General features: G+C 41.3%; 1 protein-coding gene across 3 annotated transcripts in view; it reads left to right on the top strand.

The window, feature by feature from the left end:
• ROBO3 (roundabout guidance receptor 3) overlaps positions 1–24447 on the top strand; it is a 181043-nt gene that overhangs the window by 131897 nt on the left and 24699 nt on the right. For all 3 annotated transcript variants that reach the window (XM_087939008.1, XM_026718015.2, XM_026718014.2), the window contains 4 exons: positions 1485–1656; positions 13671–13876; positions 22169–22250; positions 23317–23485. In XM_087939008.1, coding sequence (XP_087795134.1) covers positions 1485–1656; positions 13671–13876; positions 22169–22250; positions 23317–23485 — 629 coding nt within the window. The remainder of the gene's footprint in view (positions 1–1484; positions 1657–13670; positions 13877–22168; positions 22251–23316; positions 23486–24447) is intronic.

Genomic DNA, 24447 nt, shown 5'->3' with positions numbered 1-24447 from the left:
TGTATGGGATGAGACACCTCTTGGGAGATGCAGTCTCTTGGAATGAACAATTGGAGTTTTTAAGATGCCTTTAAATAGCACTGAGCTATTACCGTGTCAATTACTTGCATCCTAAGAGGATCAGTGATAGAAAGGAAGGGGGAAGGCGAAGCGCCCGAGGGGAATCATTTGCTCTAAAGCAAGGGCTGAACTTCATTCAGTGAAGCAGGTGTCAAATTCACAGAATCATAGCATTTTAGCATGTGGGGATCATTCGGTGAGTTCAGAGTTAGAATCCCTGACAGAAAACTGATCCCATGGACGCTTTGTCTGCCCCATATGAAGAATGGGTGGGGCTTAGATCTTCTCTAAGTAATGGGAGCAAACACAGTTGGGAAGCCTCATTATTTACTCTTTAGCATACGATCAGAACATGACAGAAGAGAAGCAAACACACACACACAATCTGTGTAATTGTGTACAAAAACTTCTAATGGGGGTACAGCTCATAACGGGATATCCAATTCAGCTATCCAGGCGATCTCCTCTGGCATTGTTTTGTGCAGACCATTCTAGGGAACTAGAGAATGCACATCATGGGCAATCTTGCACAATGTTTAATAGTTTGCATATGGCACCACAATCACAACAAGGGGAATCTTTCCATCCCCATTGATACAGGACAGAGGCACTTTTACCAGCATCACACCTAATTATCTTAAATTAGGCAGAGCGAGGCAGGTCAAAATCAGGTGGTTTGGTAGAGGGGTCATTAATGGAAAGCCTCTGAAGGCAGGCCATTTGTCTGGAATATTGTCTAACTTGGCATGTTTAGGACTGTTTGCTCTGGGTAGGCAACAGTGAGTGGAGGAGAATAATAAAGACTGTGTCGCATGCCTAAGCATTGTAGAGCACTTGAGACATATTAGGGAGCCATGATTCCCTACCTCAGGAATGAGGCACAGTGAGTCTTAACCTCAAGAACTCTTGTCTCGGTCTTTATGTCTGCAAAGAAGTTGTAAAACATTCCCGTTCCAGTTTGAAACAATCTATACCTCCCTGTAGCTTCCATTCTCAAGAAACTGATTTGTTAAATGAGAAGCAATGAGAGCAAGTGAAGATCGTCCAATAGTTTTAGATTTGTTCTAAAACTACTTTTGAAACACAGTACAGTTTGCTGTGTGTCTATGGTTTATTTAAAAGTGATATTTATGGTCTATTGCGGAGAGGGGAAAATGTTGCTGTAGGAATTCAATTTGCAGCAGCCTCCTATAATTCCCAAATAAGAACAGGTCTCAGACAGGGGTGTCCATTGTCAAAAACCAGTTAAAATGCAATTTCTTCAGTACTTCTTGAGGTGGTCTTCTCATTTCTTGTGGGTTCCATAGTGGTTTCAGTAGAGGGTAGATTAGCATATGAAGGATGTTAAAAGAAAGTTATATTGGAATTCTGTGATCGTTCCATTCCCTCATATGATGTCTTCCTCTTTCTGCTTCTTTGTACAGGTTCTTCTTTTTCCCAGCCAGCCCCCTCAAGCTACTGGCCGCTTTTCTGTAGCTCCAAGTGGTGAGATGACAATTATGGATGTGCAAACCTCGGATTCAGGCTACTACATGTGCCAGGCCATTAGCGTGGCAGGAAGCATCCTTGCCAAAGCTCTTCTGGAAGTGGAAGATGGTAAGTGTTTAAGCACATGAAGTTGTATTGCTTTCTTTTCTGCCAAAAAGGAGGGACAATGTACATATTGTTCCAGAGAAGCCACAAAAAAGGTCCTCATAGCAGAAGTGGAGAGGGCAGCAATTCTTAGAAATTTCACTATACTCCATATTAAGGACAGAAGGAGCAATCTCGAGGAACTGGGGTTAGATTATTTCCAAAAGTCTCTTGTTAAAGTTTGGTGGCCCAGTTCACACAATAAGCTCTGCAGGAGATCAATGTATTGTGTGAACATCCCAACTCAATTCTAGCAACTAATCATGAAGGGAATAGTTTTGGCACATCCAGAGGAGTTTCAGGCTAAAGTTACTTTCTCTGTTCAACCATATTTCATAAACTGTTTACTGAAGCTGGGGGCAAATCAACATAAAATGTTCTACCATTGGTATATGGCACCTTCAAGATTGGCTAAGATTTATCCAAACTTAAAACCATATTGCTGGAAATGTGGACAACAACAAGGTACGTTCTTTCATTCTTGGTGGTCATGCCCCGAAGCGAAAAAAATATTGGAAAGTGATACAAATGTGGTTAGGGGAGTTAATTGGAAGCAAAATTGATTTTATCCCGGAATTATTCCTTTTAGGAATAATAAAAAATATATATAATAGAAAGATAAAATATCTTATGTTACATGTATTAACAGTAGCAAGAATTTCCTGTGCGCAGTATTGGAAGGAAAAACTCCACATCACCTGAAGGTTTAATAATTTAAAAAATATTCGAATGTGCAGAAATTGATAAATTAACCATGGAATTAAAAGGGAAAATAGATACAGAATACTATGCAATATGGGAAATATGGTATATCTGGATTGACAATAGAAATAAAAAAAGAAAATGTAAATAATGTATATAGATATAGATGGTATGGAAGTAGTATGTATAGAAAGTATTGGATAGGATACATAAAGGTATACAAAATGTCACAGTACTGTTTATTAAGTAACGGTAATATGTATAAAGGAAAAAACCCAATAAAGCAAAGAAGAAAAGGAGGAGGAGGAGGAGGAGGAGGAGGAGGAGGAGGAGGAGGAAGAAGAAGAAGAAGAGGAAGAAGAGGAAGAGGAAGAAGAAGAAGAAGAAGAAGAAGAAGAAGAAGAAGAAGAAGAAGAAGAAGAAGAAGAAGAAGAAGAAGAAGAAGAAGAAGAAGAAGAAGAAGAAGAAGAAGAAGAAGAAGAAGAAGAAGAAGAAGCAGCTGGGAGCATCGATGTTCCCCACCTGCTTGTAAAATAACCATAGGAGAAAGTGACAGAACTTGGGGGTTAAAAAGGGATCAGCCTGGAATACAACCACAAGCAGACTAACCCAACCTCACCCCTCTCTTGAGTTCTGTGGACCCTAATCTAACTTCAAGCAGTTGAGAAGATTTCTGTCTATAGGCTATTTAGCAATAAATCAGTTTAATTAGACCTTCATGTGTGGATCTGGTCTTTCGCACCTGACAGGAACGATGAAGCTGTGAAAATGGGAATTCTTTGGGTATTCTGCCCCTGTCTCCTTTATATGCCCCCTTCATAGGAGTGGGTGGGTAGAGGGGAAGGGACATTTTTCCTTGATTGCCCTTTGCAACAGCTGGCAGCAGTCAGAGAACAGCTGCTTTCCAAACTAAGTGGTTTGCAATCAGGCACTATTGGTGTAGGGGGATAAGTCCCTTAACCCAGAGGAGCAGGAGATTTAGTCAACCACATCTACCAAAAACCCAAGTAATTTAGCAATGCTTTGATCCCATTTCTTTTAACTTTCAGCAGGCAGGAAAAGAGTTCCTCCCACCCACCCACCCTCCTAAAGAGTTTTGTGCATGTGTCTGTGAGATCAGGAGAGGGGCTGATGGATAAACCATAAATATCACAGATACTTTGTAAATGATCCCCTCAAATGACAAATGAGAAACTGATGCCCTCCAGATGTTTTCAATTTATTTCCCACCACAGCCAAGAGCATGTAATTTCAACCATGTCTGAAGAACTCCAGGTCAGGAAGAAACTAGACGGTGGGCATTTTCTGTCCAATGGGGGGAAAAAAAGCTTGCAGATCTTTCTCTGGTCTTGCAGCTTCTTCCTGGTGGCATTTCATTTTCATGGGCAGCAGGGAATTGTTAATGTTTTCTCCCCAAACCCCAGAAGGATTTTTCTTCCGCCTCCCTCCTTCGGCTTTCTGCAGTTAATTTTATATGGGGAGGGTTTCCTTGGCAATGTTCGGATGCCAGAAAAAACAAGCTGGTCTGGATCAGAGAACCTCTCACTTTTATTGCTAGAAATAAAACTACCGGAAAGCAAGAAGGGGAGGGGGAAGAGAGAGATAAGAGCTGAATAGGCAGGTTTCTTTCTCTCATTGCTGCCTCTGAAAATTGCTGGGGTTTTTTTTTCCAGAACTGCTCTCATAACCCTATTTTGGCTGCCCTCCTTATAGCAGGTTGCACATTGTCTAAGCCAAAGGAGTCACTAGTAAAATATCAAATTCCAAGCCTTCTTCATAGAGGAAGAAGAGAGGCACCTCCATAGTTATGTTTGCAAGTAGCACCAAGTGTTCAGAAACAACAGTCTAAATCAGTGTTTCTCAACTTTAGTGATTTAAAGAGAATTCAACTCCCAGAATTCCCCAGTCAGCAGGATATTAAAAAAAAACACTGAGACTCTAGAAAGAGTGTAGAGAAGAGCAACAAAGCAGATTAGGAGACTGGAGGCTAAAACATATGAAGAATGGTTGCAGGAACTGGGCATGGCTAGTCTAATGAAGAGAAGGACTAGTAGTGCTCCAATATTTGAGGTGCTGAGACACAGAAGAGGAGTCAGCCTATTCTCCAAAGCACTAGAAGGCAGGACAAGGACAATAGAAGGATAGAAACCAATCAAGGACCACCTAGAATTAAGGAGAACTTTCCTGACAGTGAGAACAATTAACCAGTGGAACAGCTTGCTTCCAGAAGTTGTGGATTCTCCATCACTGAAGGTTTTTTAAGAAGACCTTGGACAGCTATTTGTCTGAAATGTGTAAGGTTTCCTGCTTGAGCAGTGGATTGGACTTGAAAACCTCCAAGGTCTTCTTCCAACTCTGTTACTCTGTTAGCTTAAAGTCAATAAGTGTCAGCTGCAAATAACCAGGAATATTTATAGAGTTCAAAGCACAGAAGAATTTATTATTAATACCTATACACAAGAATCTAGTCAACTAATGGTCAAAGCTAAATTGGTGCTAGATAAGGGTCAACAGAATTCGGGGGCGGGGGGGTGAGACTTTGGTCTCTTGCGGCAATGTAATGATTCCAAACTAATGACACATTTAACCCTGCCTTCCAACTTAGCTTGCTCTACTCCTACAGTAAAGTTCAGAAACACTGGTCTAAATCATATGAAGGCTAGGCAACAGAGTTTCAAGGTATCATTAGATTCCATCCCAGCCATTGTCAATCTTGAGAATTCCAGAAGCTCACAATGCTGTTTCTAGAACATCTGGCTCTGGCTCTTGCAGGAGGATGTTAGGCATTGTATCATGGCCCCAAGACTCTGTTGCTCCAGCTAATACCCACTTTATCCATTCCAGCTGCAAATAAGCTTGGCTGAGTTATTACCTTGTAGAACTAATGATCTGGAAATCAAAGGTTTTGCACTCTTCTCTAGGGCTTTCCTCTCTATACCAATTCTTTATCCTGATTAGAGGCCTCCTCTGCCCCCCCCCCTTTTTTTAAAATGGGAATACCTGACCCATTGGTGGTGGACAATTGGAAGAGATTAAGAAGACAAAGGAGTTTGTAACCTGAAATCCTCATTTAGTTGCAGAATCACCAGCTGGGTTTCTAAGGCAACAGAAAGAGGCATATTCTTCCTAAACTGCTCTAGCACACTGGGCAGGAGATGGGGCTCTTTTGTGTCACTTGTTTAAAAAAAATTACACAAAGCAATACTTTCTTTTTTTTTTAAAAAAAAGAAGAAGAGTTGAGTGCCCAGAGTCTACTAGGGAGGCATTAGCGAGTCAGCTGAGCCTAAGAGCCAATTGGCTCCCGTACCCTCCTCTACCTCTAGCGTGTGGAGCTCGAGGCTTCAGAATCTGGGCTCCTGCAACGTCTTGATGATTGCACCCATGCATGTCACTAAAGACATCACACAGTTTCTCTCCTGCATGGGAGATCTGGCAGGGCAGCTGGGGTGGAGAGGGAGGAAGAACCAATGATCAACCCCCTTCATGCGCGACGGGTGCATGTCCCTCATGCTCAAAGCTTGGCAGGGGCAACAGATGTGTCCGTCTGAAGCCAGCTCCTTTGCCATGATTGATTTTTCGGCCCCCTTCCTTCTTCGCCTTGTGCACACTTTCACTGCTGACTGTTACCGGGAAATTCAATTGTGTGTGAACTTTTCATTGCCCTTTGTCTGTTTGCTATTTCCCAGTCGATGGAGAGTAATTAGGGCTGTAAATAATGGGCAGAGCAGGTAGCTCGCTGGGCTGATGGAGTTTGGCCACTTCTTTGGTTGAGCATCTGGGGAATAGAAAGATGCCTCTTTCAGGAAACTGGCACGATAACCTAACACTGATGCTTTTTTCTTTTCTTTTCTTTTTGCCTCTGACAATTTGCTGCTAAGAAGGGCAGTAAATCAGGCAAGCTGTTTATGTATAGGAGCAGAGGTTGGTGATATTTTCAAGCTCCAGGTACCATCATGCAGTGTTATATAATAGCTCTGGTTTCTCCCCCAACTTAGCTGAAATCTCACAAGAGTCACTGTGGTTAGTGGTTAAAACACCAGGAAGCGTGAGTCTGTGAGTTCTAGTTCTACCTTAGGTATGAAAGACAGCTGGGTGATTTGGGGCCAATCACCAGGAGACAGCGAGTTCTAGCCCTGCCTTAAGCATGAAAGCTAGATAGGTGACTTTGAGCCAATCATTCTCTCTCAGCTGTACTCACCTCACAGAGTGGTTGTTGCCACCTTGTGAGTTATTTGTACAAATAAGAAAGGTAAGATACAAATAAATAATAATATGCTTGCCAGAATTTGCATGATTAAAATCATTGTCCTCCAGATCTCATGTGAGAAAGTCATAATCACCTAAGACTCAACAATCTCAGAAGATTTCAGCTTTTCAATTATTTTTGAGGGAAAAGCTGTGGGGAATTTTAGAATACAGTGTGCAACCTAACACCAAGTAGAAGGATGTTGTCCTACTTCAGTCAAAATTAAGACTTCAGACGTATAAATATTTACTCATCTTTGCAATTTAAGAAATCACCAAATATGTGGGGGCAAAACCTGCTTAATCTAGTCTTTTTATGTTTTCTTTAGTGGCAGGAAATCAAAGCTAAGCCTACCTCTTAATTGTGGGCATTAATCACAGTGACAGCCAAGTATGAGGAGACAGCCACATCAAAAGGGGGCATTTGCTTTTGAACTTTCCCCTTCACAAAATTACTTTCCAGCCCACAGTGGAATAAAAGTGGGCCTGAATGAGAATCACTTTATCTGTCCAGGAAATTTTTGGCTCAGATCCAAAGGCGAATGATATCCAGTTCCATGCAGTTTGTAAGCCGCCTTAGCGATCCTTTAGGGAACAATAGATGATTTTTAAGTACAGAGAATAACTAATTACAATATGATCTGGGTTTGCAGGCTGTCTGCTGATCTGAAAACTCTAGGGCGGCGTTCCTTGACTAGTTGATCTTTTTTAAAAAAAAAAAGCTTCCTATACAGACCAATGCACATTTTTCAAATCACCCTGAAAAATATTAGTAAAATTAAAAAGAGCCATTCCCGGCTGTTTATGAAACGCTTCTGAAACACTGCCTCTAAAACTTCAGGGCACCAAATGCAATAGCATTTATTTTTCTGCCACTTTTTAGGTAGACATGGTGCTTTTATAAAGGGAAACTTAAAACAACATAAGGAATTCCAAGAGCATTAACCCAAAGGCCCACGAAATCCTGGACTAGTCAGATTCCTAGAAGATGGAGGAGAGAACAGATTGCCCTCTGTTTCTCCAAAATTTCCCATTAGCATTAGGATAAAGCAAGCAGGACATCATCAGCGCACTAAAGAGCATTATCAGCAGGCTGGGAGAAGCCCAAAGCCTGGCAGTTTAACGGGGGATGGAGAGAAAATCTGAGATGGAGCTGGGGAGGGAATCCTAGAGTATCTCAGTAGGAGCTGAATGTGCTTAGCAGCCATAGAAAACATACTTGAGGGGGCGGGAATGGGAAGTCAGGAAGGGTTGATATGGAACATTGTATTGTGGATGGATGGATGAAAGTCTAAATGTGTTCTTTCCACATGGCTGCCTTTTATTTCTGATCCCATTGCATTTTGCTTCTCCAGTCCTGCAGTCCAGCTCTCTTTAGAAAACCCCATCACTTCCTTTTACTTCCAGCAAATGTTTGTGTCAGTATGCTGACCGAAAGAAGTCGGATAATATTTCAGCTTCGATTAGTGGCTGTTTCTCTGAGGACAGAGGTGCTCTTATAATCCTTCAAGTAACCCCTTCCTGCCCACCCACAGTTCTCTTTCCCCTCTTCTCCCTCTGCTCATACGCTTCAGTTTCGCCTGTGTTCAATAAAGTAGTTATTTAGTGTCATTGCTCATACTGTCAGAGCAAGCACCCTCCAGCGCAACTGATCAATCAGATTGATCCACCATAAAATTGGCACTGACACCGAGTGCTTGGAGAAGAACGAAAGACTTCTCAACTAAGGCGTGGGTTGTTGATTTGGATAGCCCAGTTGCTGGCTTATTTTACAGCTTATAAAAAATTCTTTTGTTTCTAAATATGTATTTGACGAAATTGGTTGGAACTGTATTGGTTGGATATATGCGAGAAAGGCCTTCGTGTTGCAGTGGATAGACAATGGCTAGAATAATGAAACAGTGCTGGATCAGTTCTGCCATTGACACCAATTCAATTGGTGATGACCTCTGTCAGTGGTTGGGTTAATACCTCAAGCAAAGTCATGACCTGTTTTAATCATGCCATATTGAACAAACTGTAGTGGGAGGTTCACACATCATCCTGAGCTATAAACCATGGTTTATGATCCACAGTGGCTGAGAACATACTAAGCCAAAGCTATGACTTGACATAAGGTGTGAACCAGAAGTGGTATTCAGCAGGTTCTGACCAATTCTGGAGAACCACCGGTAGCAGACATTTTGAGTAGTTCGGAGAACTAGCCAATACCACATCCGACTGGTTCCACGCCCATCCATTCTCTGCCTCCCAAGTCCCAGCTGATTGGCTGGGTCTTCTTTTATTGCCCTGCACAGGAAAACGGAGCTGGAAAGCAGGTTAGTGGGGTGGGGAGGGGATGGAGATTTTACAGTATCCTTCCGACCAAGCCATGCCATGCCCACCAAGCCACACCCACAGAACCGGTAGTAAGAAATTTGGAATCCCACCACTGGTGTGAACCTAGTTAATAAATGAAGAAATTCCGTGGAGAGAGTGGACAGAGAAGAAAAAGCATGATCATGACTAATAGCTTCTTCCCATTTAAACAATGAGCAGCACATAGCTGTGGTCTAGAATACTTTATCTGAGAGCTTGTGAGGACAAACTTCCCTGACACCAAGAATGGACCGTGGTTAAAGGAAAGAGCAAATCTAACAGATATGGGTAATCACAGGATTATCCTGACTTTAGACATAGAGACCAGCACCATGAGACACAACTTAACTCCTAGACCTCAAGCAGAGCCTTTCTCAGTCTTACCTGGAGATGCAGTGCATTGAAAGTACAATTTTGTTTGCGTGCAAAATGTGCTCTTCCACCAAGCTATTCCCATCCCCCAAACACAGATCTGAAGATGACTAATGAGGGGTATTAATTTACTTATACCACTAGAAGAGCTGAGTTGTGGATGATAGCAGATTGTGTATCATCCATTGAAGATATAGCATAATGTAGTGGTTGTTATGCCCTTGTTGAAGTCTGATTCTGAGGGAGAGATTGAGGAGCTGACAGAGAGTGGGAGTGTGGCTCCGGTGGCTGTGGAAGAAACGGGGGAAGGGCACAGGCCGGCTGGGCATTCAGAGGAAGACCATCCCCTCTTCACCCTAGGGCATGCAGGAACAAATGGATAAGGGAGCAACGTGGCTTATGAGAGAGAAGAAGGCCCTGATCCCTTTCATTAGTTGCAGCTGGGAGAACAGGATATGTGTCCAGCTCCCTGCTGGAAGCAAAGTGTGCATTATCTTGGTCAAGGCTTATCTGGGTTTTGGCATCCTCCCAACTGTGGGTGCTGAGTTATCCTTTGAAAGTCTGCAATTTATCATCTTGGCCCACCGTGTTAATTACTTCAGTGTGGTTTGTGTTGGTTTTTTTATTTCTAATTATCTTCACTTTGGATTCGGACTGCATTTCTGCCCTTCGTAGACTGTTTTTTTGAAGAATTTGTTATCCAGCCAAGGATAATTGGACATTGGAGCCAAGTTGGAGGTGTTAAAGGGAATTTATTCTACTTTTGTGACTTTGTTATTTTTGTGTCATGCCCTGGTTCATTACAGTGGTTAAGGTTTTTGATTGGGACCAAGTAGATCCCCACTCCATCATGAAGTGTGCCAGGTGACTTTGGGCCAGTTGCTATTTCTCAGTGTGAATCATCTCCCTGGGTTATTTTGGGGAGATGTCTCCAGAAATCATCATCTCATTTTGATTTATCAGGGAAGGTGAAATGCAAGTGTCATAATGCAGAAGATGATATAATCTGAATTATGATATTTTTAATTTTTATTGCTCTTGTGCATCTTGGGAAAGAGAACAACTGATAGAGGCAGCATTAAGGAGAAGTTGGTTCCCCACTATCACTACCCACGTTGCCTCTAGCAGGACTCATAGCTTGTTCTAGTCCTTCCCAGCATGGTACCCAAATGGTCGCCCTTCATTGAAAGAAAAGAGATTTTCTACGTATAGACCTCCATTTACAACCATTCATTTAGTGACCATTCAAAGTTACAACGGCACTGAAAAATGTGACTTATGAATGTTTTTCACAGTTTGTAACTTCCCCGTGATCATGTGATCAAAGTTCAGGTGCTTAGAAATTGGTTCATAAAGTCATGTGATCATTTCTTGTGACCTTCTGACAAGCAAAGTCAATGGAGAAGCCAGATTCACTTAACAACTGGCTTACTGACTGATCAACTGCCATGATTCACTTAACGGCTATGGCAAGAAAGGTCTTAAAATGGGGCAAAACTCATTTAACAAATGGCTCACTTAACAACAGAAAATTTGGGCTCAATTGTGATCATAAATTGAGGACTATATAGTGCAGGTTATCATGAAGTCTGGAATCCTTGCAGAATGAACTATGAAGGGGACTTTAGAAATGCTTTAATTTGGCAGTGACTAGATTGAATGATAAGGACAGAAGGCAAGTTTGATTCTTCCGTTCGATCCTCTTTCAGCACATCATAGCACATGATTAAACAGCTAGGAGTGTTGCACACATTTGCATGTAAAATCAAAGAACACGAGTTTTCTTTCATATATACATTTACATATATATTTATATATTTTACACAGGTCTTGGAAATTAGAGTACTGTATATGGTTCTAAATATCTCTCATCTTTTTCAATGTCTGTGCAGATGTTAGGCAAACACTTCTAACATAAGCAACGTATTGAGCAAAATTATTTAACAGCAGTCAAACTGATTTATCACTATTAGATCTCAGCTGAATGTTTCATATCATTGGCTGATTACATATGTCTTTAACTTTGTTCCAATAGGAGGCAAATTCTAGAGGGGTTGCAAGGCTGGGGTGAAGAAAAGGAGTATGTATTTCTGCAATGTTAATTCTACCTTGGTCCTATTCTCTGCACAAGAAATAGTTTAATGCGTTTTCTTCTTCTATAGCAAACAATTTATGTGTAAAAAGAAATAATGGCTCCATTTTGATGACTGAGGGGACAGCAAGGAAAGCAAAGCCAGGCACTTCATTGTGTTCACTCCGCTTACAGTGCTAAATCATCTCTAACTATTGTCTCCCCTTCTCTGCAACTTTGCATCCCACAGACATGATTCACACATGCAGATTTAACATTTTGTGCTAACAGCATGTGTGAAGGAGACATTATGAATCTTGCATCACTGTGAGGGTGTGCGGCTCTCACTCCCAAAATCCCTGGCACTCTTGAACAAGGGGCCATGGCCAAGTTTGTGCTTGCAAAGAACACTTCACCATCTGAGTAGAAGTCAAGAAGGCAGTTAGATCTTGTTTCCTTGTTGGCATGGGAGAGGAGCCATCATCCCATCTGATAGCCACAGCTTGTTTAGGAGATTCAAAATATTTTATGTAGTTCACACACAGTTCTGTCTTCTAAGAGAAGGAAACGTGTGCCTAGAAAACATCAAAGGAAAAGGCGCGGGTAACTCTCCCTGCTACTTAATGCTACCAGATGATAGACTAGAATAGAATAGAATTCTTTTATTGGCCAAGTGTGATTGGACACACAAGGAATTTGTCTTGGTGCAAATGTTCTCAGTGTACATAAAAGAAAAGATACATTCATCAGGAGTCGAGAATCATCAGGTACAACACTTAATAATAGTCATAGGGTACAATAAGCAATCAACTCATACTAGGAAACAGTCAATATAGATCGGGATGATCTTGCTGTTGTTCACTCCTCCCCTGGACCCCCACTGATTTAAATTACCCATAATGCTCCTGGTGACCATCAGAGACATTTTGAAAAGGGAAGAACTGAACATCCCCGGAAACATTTCAATGATGTACTGCCAAGAGTGAGGACCCACTAACTTGGAGAGCACCCAACAGAAGCTGCATTGCTAACAACTTAGATCTGAAGTCCTTTTGTCCACCTGATCAAAATAAGGTTAATGTGGAGAGGCAAATCAGATTAAGTAGAAACTGTCCAGCAAGGCACAGATGAAAATTGAATCTACAGAGCCACATCTAGTCCTTTATGTACAGCAGGCAGGAGAAAAGGGTGTGAGAATTAAGAATTTGAATTGCGATTGCAATATAAATGCACCTCATATTCAGTGCACAGCAATTGTGGAATTCTTTCATAATGGGTTTGTCCCTTTTCTACAATAAATATTATTTCAGCGTTTTGGGATTCTTGGTGCCTGCTTTAATTGGTCCCAGTCTGCCAGTCATGCACAGCGGTTCTGTGATTCTTCCAGTTATCTTCTAACCTGCTGTTCAAAGAAATGTCTGTGTCTTCACTCAATTTGGGAAGAGGTTGGTACTAAAATAAAATACAGTGCAAGTATTCCTCGACTTACAACCACAATTGAGCCCCAAATTTCTGAGGTTTGCCCCATTTTGCAACCTTTCTTGCCACAGTTGTTAAATGAATCATTGCAGTTGTTAAGTCAGTAAGCCGGCTGTGAAGTGATTCTGGCTTCCCCATTGACTTGGCTTGTCAGAAGGTCGCAAAAGGTGATCATGTGACCCCAGGACAAGGCAACCTTCATAAACATGAGCCAATGGCCAAGCATTTGAATTTGCATCCCATGACCAGGGGGATGCTGCAAGGGAAATGTGAAAACCACCTTTTTCAGTGCTGTTGTAATTTTGAACGGTCACTAAATGAACTGTTGTAAGTTGAGGACTATCCATAACAAGCTACAAGAGAAAAACTTCTGCTTTTCATTAGAAACTCTTCTTGCCTCTCTCAGATCAGACAGGTGATGGGTTACATCAAAGGTGTACATCGACACCTTCATTGCTTTTTGTCACTTTCCGGCAGTACAACTCCAGGTAATCAATTAGTGCCTTGCCCTTAATTGACTGCTTAATTACATGTTACTAAACAAGCTGGTAGATTTGAATGTCATCACCTGTAGCTCAGATGCTGGTAAGGATCTGTCAAGAAGGCTTTTGAAATGCAGGAAAGATCAGTCCCCCGTTCACTCCACTTAAAAATATCACGTAAGAAGTGAATAAAAAACCCCAGAAACAAGTGTATTGGTAAGAGTCTCTGTTCCTAATGATGTGCTGTCTTGGTTTTGTCTTGCATGAAGTAACAACTGATCGCATTCCACCAATTATTCGCCGGGGTCCCGTGAATCAAACCCTTGCCATAGAATCTACAGCGCTGCTACAGTGTCACGTGACTGGGAACCCCCTCCCCAGCATCCAGTGGCTGAAAGATGGACAGCGGATTGTGGGCAGTGATCCAAGAATGAGCCTGTTGGACAATGGAACGTTACAGATTACAAATCTGCAGGTACGATAACCCTCCCTTAGACAAAATAAGTAATGTTGGTGGTGGTTTGTTCTCTTCTGAACATTTCGTCACCAAGCTAGGTACGTAACATCCTCAGTGGGCCTTCGGTTGGAGCATCTTGTTCCAGTTCTTCACCGCTTACATTGATCTCATGTGGTCATGTGATTGGTGGGTCATTTGACTGGCTGGTCATGCTATGTGTGAGATCCCGTTGAGGATGACATCAGCCTGGTGAGGAAATGTTTGGAAGCTAAACAGTAACCTTGTAGAAGATAACCACCACCACCATCTACCACCCAAGCTACAAATATTTTCTATCGTTTCTAAAATAAGCAACATTCTTCCTTCTCCCTTGGAGTAGACCCACCAGAATGTTTTTTGGGTTTTCCCACAGTTTCCCAGCCATGCATGTGACATGACTGATGGGAGGACCTTGCTGTGCCTGTTGCATTTGCTTTCTTATCTCAGGGGTGTTTGAGTTGAGAAGATTCGCCTTTGCACAGTGGCAACAAATCAGGAAAGGGAGAATGTCCAGGTTACCTTTTCCAGGCACTTTTAATTGGGCTTTGGATAGGTAGAGATGTTCTGATGAAGGTATAGGATAACAGCCTATTTATTTCTTTGAAGTGAGGTAAAATTGCCAGGGTGAAATCTGTCTTTCAGTAATGTACAAGGACATTCACAAATATTGTATAGCTGCTTGCTTTTTCTTTGAAAACCATAGCTACAATCATATTTTTTCTTCTTCTTCTGATAGTTTGCATGTGTAAAAGTAGAGCAAACGGTAAAACACCATTTTTTACATGGTTACGAGAGCAAAAGGAAATTGTGTAAGGAAGGGTCTTAGATGCTGCAACATTTCTTCAAAAACTAAGATTGAATGTCTCTAACTTGAACTTCTTCATTCCCCTTGGGGTCCACCAGCTCCTTCCAGCCCTCATTTCAAATCTGTCTTCAGACCAATCCTTTCCCAATTCTTCAGCCAAATGCTTCCTTCAGAGCATTTCTGCTCTCCACTTCTACTCTCCTTTCCCATGGTACCTACAACAGCAGCAATATATTTTATTAAGGCCATTGGCCAATCCTCCAATGCAACAAAACCCTCAGCAAAATCAGATAATAAGATTAGCCTGATGCAATCTGTAGAGTTACAACCACAACACAATAGCAATATAAAAAATACTTTGCAACTGTTATGTATGAACTCATATCTATAAGGTATTGGGTAACTTTAAATACATTTTTTTCTGAGAGTCTCAGTACTAGTGGACTTATAAGTTGCTTCTATACTGTATATCCCAATAGACATTGCAAGTAGAAGGACCTCTGTCATGATTTCCAAGGCACCAGAATCATGGGTCAAAAGCTACTGGACAATGGCCAACCTGGTTGTTTTTGCTCCCATTAACTCCCCCTTCTTCTGGCTTTCCTTTGTCTCTTGCTTTGCCTTTGCTTCTTCTGTACTTTCTCCACTTTTACCTCACCAGTAGTGGACTACCTGCTAGGATTCATTCATTATGCTGTCATAATTTGCTTTGCCATGATTTGCAGGATAAACCAGAATTGACTGGAAAACTCATTAGTAGCAATAGCACTTAGAATTATATACGACCCCATAGTGCTTTAATGGACACTCTGGGCTGTTTACAATATAAAAGCATTATTTGCATATTGCCCCCAACAATCTGGTTCCTCATTTTAGCAACCTCAGAAGGATGAAAGGCAAGTCAACCTTGAGCCCCATCAAGATCAAACTCCATGCTGTGGGCAAAGTTTGCCTGCAATACTGCATTTGCCTGCAATACTGCACCACCAGGTCTCCAAATGCCCATTCTAGTTCACCCAACGTGCTAAGCCAAATTCAAACCAAATAAGGTACATCTTAGGAATCATGTAGGCCAATTGCCTTACAGATATTCTTGGTAAAATTTCCACTGGATTCAACCCATTACCTTCCCAGTGAACCATTTGACATGACTATTTTTATGCAATCAAGTCAATATGAGATTATGTTCTTTCCCTTCCTTCTCCCAGTTGTAGTATTTTTGAATTTTGTGAACCCTCTGATCTTCCTCCCAGCTCATGACTTCTTGTATCTGGGAAAATTCAATCTCTCTAGTGAACTAGCCAGCTAGTAATTGAATGCCACAACCTAGCTAGGGATTAAATTGCTTGCTTTCATAACTGTGCTAAATAGCTCAGTAATGAAATTACTCAATAAAAGAGAGACTGTAATTGCATGGTTCAGAAGTTGAAAAAGAATTCTTAAATACTCCTGAAAGCTAACATAGAGAATGGGCCCATAAGCTACTGCGTACTTATTAAGAAATTAATGTTGTTAACAGGCAATAAGCAGTTCCTTTGTTTTACTGGCTAAAAACAGCTGAATGCAATTTTCTTATCCTTAACAAAGTAAATATCAGTTAACAAAGAACAACGCCTGCCAAATCAATCCCTTTGCAATGCAGCTGAATCTGAAAACCATTTTGTGGCAAATGCCATTATGAGCAAAGTTATAACATAACTTTCTGCCAAGAACTCAATTGTAATTAAGTCTTTTTAACCAGGGTTCTCTAGCCAAAGTTATTTACTGTCCAGTCACTTTAATCTTTTCAGAAAACAATAATTGCCTCAGTGCAATGATAGAATCAATTCAGTTATACTACTGTTTGTGGTTCATGTTCAAAGCTGAATTTCTAAACCAGGAATATCTTAGTTCAGAGAGGGACATTGTTTTGCTTCCTGGAATGATATTTGGGGATGTGGCTTTTAAAAAAAAACCTAAATATATTCTTTAAGATATTTCTAGAGATTTAATTTGCTTATTTTAAGTGTTAAAGATCACATTAGAGAAAACTATACTTTGGTTACTGAATTCCAGTAATAAATACTTAAGAAGCTCTGGAATCTTCAACAAAACCTCCTATATCCATGGGCATGATCACCCAATCCTAGATATTAACTGGGTTTTTTAGTATATAATGCAGTTTATAAACCCATGTTTTATGGCTTCCTGTGCTGAGTGAAGCAAGCTCTTCTGTTTTTCTCCAGCTGTGTTTTTATGCAACACATGAATCCAGCTTCTGTGACATTTTAGGCCCAATCAGCAGAACATCAGAAGAGCCACAGTGTAATAATCAATATCTGAACATGGCTCTACTTGGTATAACAGGGCTGACATTCTGGATTCTAGATTTAATAGTTTTTCAAAGAGAAATTCAATCTGGTTCTTGTCTACTTTTGTCCATGAAGTCTCCTTAGATAGTTTTGATTGTGGGTTTAATGCATTTTGGTAGGGACTCAACTTTGGTTACCTTGTTGAATCAAGTATTGGCTAAAGTAAATTTCCTTTGATAGTACTTTCACCCACTAGTCCCAACTGATAAATGCAGTTCTTGGAAGGAAAGCATAATCTTGGAAATGAATTATTGGGGCCAATTAACCCAAACGCTGATGATGTCAGGACCTTGGAGAGCCATTCTGGAAATTAAACAACGAGACCTAGACCTTCAAAAAAGATAGAAGCAAAACCTCTTATTAATAGTAACCATTGTGGTGGACCTGTCTTCTAATTAGTCTTCATTATATAGTTTTCCTGTCCTGTGCAAAAGAGAATGTTCATTAACCAGTGTCAACACCCTGTCATCTATATATACCTTCACCAACATGCTGCCTGATGTGGTGTTGGAAGTGTTAGTTGCTAAATCTTGTAGATACAGTTCTAACACATGTGGAAAGCTGCGATAAAGCCAGAGGTCTCACAATATTTCTGTAGGAGGGCCTTCCAGTTGAAAAGCATCTTAACAGTTGGCAAGACAAATGTTTGTGTCTTGCTTGTTTACCTCTTTTCAGAAATTAACTATTTCCCCAGTGAAGCATTGTATACATTTTGATGCATTACAATCACACTTGGTTAACGGTTTCAATTTCCTACTGATTCAGTGAGTCTAAAGTCTCTCAGCACTTTCACATAATCACCCTCAGTATAAGTTAATTTATGAATATTTACAATACTGCAGAAGAAGGAGGTGTGTGCATGTGTGTTTTGTAGATGTAAAGATGCCAAGAGATGCTCATTCCATTGGGAGATGGGGGCTGTAAACCACCCTGCTGTTATAAATGCATTGCAGTGGATATAATGCATCAACATAATTTGATAGCTTTGAACAGATTGATAGTTGGGCAAAAAATCATTCTCTGCGTAAAGGCAGGCATGGGGATCACAAAGCGTTTGCTTTCATGCTGTTCTGATGGCCCTCTAGAGCCAGATCCCACATATGAAGAAGATACATCCAGGACATTCATTCAGGTAGGAAAACCAACAAAGACTTTTGTTGCATTTTGAAAAGGAACACACTTATTATGGCATGAGGACTTGTCATTTTCACCCACCTAATATCCCTGACTCCAGCCTGCTCATAAACACGTATCAGTTAGATTTGGCTTAAGCCATTTGTTATATATTCTATAAGTCGAAGTAGCTTTGCAAAGCTAAAGGTCAAGGCAATTTTCCATCAATTGCAGATGCTTCCAGTTTTAAAAGTCCAATTCACAATGGGAATGGCTCCACCCATCATGCAAATGTTGCTAGGAAGAGTTGCACTGATACAACTCTCAACAAGGGCAGCAACAAAGATTGTGATTCTTCTGTAGTCAATGATTCTAGAAATGGAACCTGCAACCTTCTGCTTATAGAGCAAGGATTCTGCCATCGAGCTGTGGCTCTGAGCATCTGATTTTCCTGTTGCATAATTTGAATCTTGAATTGAGGCAGATGTAGTGTAAAAGCCCAGAGACAAGGGGACAATCCCTCCCACATTACAAGATCTTAGCTAAACATTTTAGAGTTCATAGCATTACGCATTGCATTTCCTTATAACAATTCCAATCTGGGCGAGTCCAATCTGCTTTTTCATGCACTAGAGTCAAATACAGTGACAGGGTAATGTGAAAGTTATTCATGAATTACTTATCAAAACAGAGACCAAATGCTAAACATTTGTTTAAAAATTAATGCCAGCAGGCAGCAGGGAGTGAAATATTTCACGTTAGTTTTGTGCTTTCATTGTGTCAGAGTCAGGAGGTTAATGCATCAACTGGATCCCAGAGCACCTAATAGCATTGTTTGATAGCAGTTGTGGCGCTTTGCCCAGGAAAAAATTAGAACTGTCAGGTGGTTCAGAAGACTAACATGAATTAATGGTCCCCCCAGGATGAGTTGTCTTCATCAGGCCCTTCTGATACATAGGGGAAAGCAAGTCAGTGGCCTTCAAATCACAGAGCCCACCAGGTGAAGACATGAAAGGAACCCCTTCCTTTTGTCTCTATGATCATCAACACAACTAGCAACTACTTGCTCACAAACTCTAGTTCTTGGCTTTTGCTCATTGTAAGGTTGGGAGGAACCATAGCTTAGTGGTAAAATATATGCTTTATACAGGTAGTCCTTGACATACGACCACATTGAGCCCCAAATTTCTGTGGCTAGGTGAGATAGTTGTTATGTGAGTTTTGTTCCATTTTACAACCTTTCTTGCCACATTTGTTAAGTGAATCCCTGCAATTGTTAAGTTAGCAACACTGTTGTTAAGTGAATCTGGCTTCCCTACTGACTTTGCTTGTCAGAAGGTCATAAAAGTAGATCACATGACACGGAGCATGGCAACAGTCATAACTATGAGTCAGTTGCCAATCATCTGAATTCTGATCATGTGACCACGGGGGATGCTACAAACAGTTTGCAAATGTGAAAAATAGTCCTAAGTCACTTTTTTCAGTGCTATTACAATTTCAAACTAAATGAATTGTTGTAAGTCGAGGACTACCTGTACACAGAAGAGTCCAGCTTCTGACTCTGAAGCTCCAAGCATGAAGGTGAAGTTCAAGAGGGAGAGAGAGAAAGATCCTGGAGAATGCTGCCAATTAGAGTGAGGCAAGCAGGAGCCAGAGGTTCATTGAGTGTCAGGCAGGCTCCTCTGTTGTGTTTGTTGTGTTCGTCAGTTTGGGCAACAGCCATCTCAGTGTTGTCAAAAAGGATCAGGTGGATGAAGGAGAATGGGACAACACAACACAGCCAACTCAATGTGGCTAACTCACCATGGCCAGCTCGCCGTGGGACAATTCGCCACAGCCAACTTACCACGGGACAATTGAACAATTCAGTCTAATTATCTTAAATATATAAAACATATTTTTAATTTTTCTCATTCACATTTCATTCTCATTCTCCCTCCTTTTGCACCCGTCCTTTAATTATTCTATCCCACTGTTTCTTTGATACTAGTGTAATTCTTGTCCGGCAGCAAGTTGACCATGACAAGTTGGTTGTGGTGAGTTGACTGTGGTGAATTGTCATAGACTCTGATGAAGGCACCTCAATATCAGCAAGGGTTCAGGTGAGAGATCCAACGTCCAGTTTTGGTTGCCATGATGTAAAAGAGGATGTTGAGACTCTAGAAAGAGTGCAGACAAGAGCAACAGACCTGATTAGGGGACTGGAGGTTAAAATGTACAAAGAACAGTTGCTGGAATTGGGTATGTCTAGTTTAATGAAAAGAAGCGTGTGATAGCAGTGTTCCGACATCTCAGGGGCTGCCCCAAAGAAGAGGGAGTCAAGCTATTCTCCAAAGCACCTGAGGGCAGGACAAGAAGCAACGGATGGAAACTAATAAAGGAGAGAAGCAACCTAGAACTAAGGAGGAATTTCACGACAGTTAGAACAATTCATCAGTGGAACAACTTGTGTCCAGAGGTTGTAAATGCTCCAACACTGGAGGTTTTAAAGAAGAGATTGGACAACCATTTGTCTGAAATAGTATAGGGTCTTCCTGCCTAAGCAGGGGGTTGGACTAGAAGACCTCTAAGGTCCCTTCCAACTCTGTTATTCTATTCTATTCTGCTCTGTTCTATTCTTGTAGAAATGCCTTTCTTCTGCTTTTATGTGCTAGGCAGACACTTTTTTTTTTTCCTTTTGTCAAAGTTAGGCTTCTTTCTTTTCTTTCCATCTGTCACTTTATTTTTCATTTATGGGCTTCGTCAACTGTTCCACTTTAATTTTATTTTGACTTACATTTTTAATTTAGTACCAAACCATTGTTATTGTTGTTGTCATTATTGTATGTTAGCTCCTCCAGCTGTATTCATACCTGAAGGATCTGATGTTTTAAATATAAATAAATAGTCTGGCAAGTGAGCTAAGAATTACCATACTACAGAAGGGAGACGGAGGGGAAAATATGAAAGATAACAGGCAGGTAATTAATAGAAGTACCTCTGTGTTGCCTATTGATAGAATGAGGCCAAAATAATAGTTGTTCCGAATGTTGGCAGTTCTAGAGAGTGGTCAAAATCCGCAAGGTGGCAGTTGGAGTGTCACAACTAAAAAACCTGCCGCTTCAAAAGGGGTGGGATGTCAGCCATGGCAACACACATTTCCATCTTTGCAGATTTTAGCACATAGCCACAGGTTCTCTGCTGCTTTTCAGATTATCTGAGCATTCGAATGTTAAAATTCCAATGTGGATAAATGTGCCTGGGGAACAGTGAGTCCAGCTCCCCTTTGTCTGTAAAAATATAGTGCTAGAATCCTTTGCCGGCATGTTTTTATGACACCCAAACTATTATATTTATTCCTGTGCTCCGCAACTGCATTTCAGAGAGCTAACACAACCTGCAGAAGGGGTCGGGGAGATGCAGAGGTATTCCTCAACTTACAACCACAATTGGGACCAGAATTTCCATGGCTAAGTAACATAGTTGTTAAGTGAATTACTTCCGATTTTATGACTCTTTTAAAACTACAGCTGTTAAGCAAACAGTTAAGGGAATCCCAGGGTCCTAAGGCGAATCCTTTGACTTTGATCCTTGGAAGTCCCCTGGGACAGTCACAAATGTCAATCCCATGATCCTGGGCCACTGCAAGGGCCATAAATACATACCCATTGCCAACTGCCTGGATTTTGATCACATAACCATGGAGATGCTGCAACAGTGATAAGTGCAAAGACTGGTTGTAAATCACTTTTCGGTTTGAACGGTGACTAAATAAATAGTTGTAAGACAACGAGTCCCTGTACCAGGACATCTGGGCTGGTCTCATGCCCTCCAGCTTCCATCAAGCCTATTCTTTCCTCAATATCTCCTGTGGATGAGCACTTATTAGTATACATCTAAGGGGCTATAGTATACATACTCCCTGAAGGCAAAAAAAAAACAAAAACCCAACAACAAAGTCCATACTACAACTGCAGTGAGTAGAAAGGAGTAACAGCTTCTCCCCTTGGCATGTTTCAGACCTCCGACTCTGGGCTGTATGTTTGCATTGCTACAAGCTCAACCGGTGAAACCAGGTGGAGTGGCTTTCTGGCAGTGCAAGGTGAGTCATTGACAGGACCCCTTGAATGGAGATGGGTGGGAGAACGTGGTTTACTTGGGACTTCATATTTACTATGCTTGTTCTGAGGTGCCGGAGTATGGAAGGGCGGGTAACTTCAGAAGCACTGAGAAGTAGACCAAACTCTTAAACCCAATTGAGATTATTGGATTTCTTCTAAAAATAAACACATAGGGCCAAGGAGGGGAATGCAGGTGCCAGGTGTGCCATAAAAACAAAGACAGAATTTGGTTATTCAGTCCATAGCTAAGATAGAAGGAGGTTGTCCTAATGGTTGCTCCCAATAAGGAAGAGCCTTTCCAATTTTTAAAAAATTCTGTATTAAATGCAGGTCTAGTTTGACGTTAATCCAGAGTTGTCCAACAGTGGCAAATTTAAGACTTCTGGTCTTAAATGGACATTCTGGCTGCTAAATTCTGGGAGTTGAAGTCCACAAGTCTTAAAGTTGCCACAGTTGGTCACACCTGTTTCAATCTTTCAAGCAGACCTAGTTTGCAGAACACCATTTCTCCTAGTGTGTCCCAGAGAAAGATCCTGCCCACAATTAGATAAACAAAGGTAGCCCCAGTGACCAGTTCTGAATGGCTTTTTTGCAACCAGCAAATCTAAAAATGCCCAGCCTTTCTACATCCTTGGAAAGAATGTGAAACCTGCCAGACTTGAATGTTTGGCTTCTTGTCTCCTTAAACCACCAGTTGCCTAATTTCTTGGAGTGGGAAAAAGATCATAAAAGTTTATGGCTGTTGTCACATCTCATGACAGTAAATTCTATTAAGATATCATCCTGGCTAGTAGGGGGCCCTAATTTCCAGGATGAAGAAAGTCCATACTTCCTTGCACAGACCGTTATACCTTCATAAAAGGAAGATCGATGTTCCAGGTTATGTATGTTTTGCTTTGCAAATGGAAAATGCATTGAGAAACCACAAGGTGCACAATACTAAATTCAGCGCACCATCTACAAAGACCCTCTGTAGCTGATTTGATCAGTATTCCCTGAAGGCCTTCTGGCTAATGTTCTCTTCATCCTCTACATTTGGTTTTCCAGAGAATGGAGTAGATCTCCAGATGCAGCTTCCAGAGCCAAACCTGCTTCCAGGTCCACCTTCAGCTCCCCTGGTCACTGATGTCACCAAGAACAGTGTTGCTCTGATCTGGAAGCCAAACCCTGGGAATGGGGGTGCTCCTATCAGCTCATATATTATTGAAGCATTCAGGTAACTCACAGGTTTCTTGGGAGTTGTGTCTCCAAATGCTGTTGGGCATGAAGAAGACAGTTGGGCAATTTCAGAATGAAAAAAAAAATTGGAGAATTAATTTGGTATAGTGGTTAAGGTGCTGGTCTAGAAACCAGGAGTTCTAGTCCCATTTTAGGCATTGAAAGGCATAAATGTGGGCTTGGAGACTTTGCACTAATCACCAGGAGACTGTGATTTCTAGTCCCACCTTAGGCATGAAAGTTGGCTGGGTGACTTTGGGCCAGTCACTCTCATTCAGCCCAACCCACCTCACCGGGTGGTTGTTGGGGAAAGGATCATAATAAAGGTGGGATAAAAATCTAATAAATAAAAGAGTTAATCCATCTGTTCAAGGCTAGGCAATCTACAGCCCTTGGCCTAATGGCATGTCATCTGTGATTTCACCAATTATCTACTAATGATTAGTTCAGATCTCCTCTAAGAACAATCTATTCCTAGCAGCTTGCTGGATGAGAAGAGAGAAGGAAGATGGGAGCACACACACACACACACACACACATTTTTAGCCTTGCTCTGCTGCTTTCAGCCATGTAATGGGATCTTGGGCAATAAAATGGTTCTCAGTCTCCCCTTAGCCCATGGGTCAAGCAATCTTATGCCTCCTGTTGCGCTGGCTGCCCCTTGACAGGGGTGGTGAAACCGAGTCAGGATTTTGTTTTGTTCCAGTCAGCAAACGAAGATGAGATTGTGCTGCTCAGATGGGACAATAGGGAGAAACTAGTGCTTTCCTTGGGTTTTTTTTATCATGTATGGCTGTGGGCCAGAATTAGAATTCTCATTGCAAAAAGTTGAACCTTGCTGAACTGTAAATTTAATTTAGGTTTCTCTTAGCTCTGCTCACTCCATCCAGCATACTGGCAAAATATTCAAAATGCAATATTCAGCCCTGAATGTTACTCACAAGTTTAGAAGAAGCATAA

Source organism: Pseudonaja textilis, chromosome 9 (genome assembly GCF_049901715.1).
Source record: "Pseudonaja textilis isolate UNSWEBS1 chromosome 9, rPseTex1.2, whole genome shotgun sequence".
In the NCBI taxonomy this organism is placed as follows: Eukaryota; Metazoa; Chordata; class Lepidosauria; order Squamata; family Elapidae; genus Pseudonaja; species Pseudonaja textilis.
This window is presented reverse-complemented; position numbering and strand designations above follow the sequence as displayed.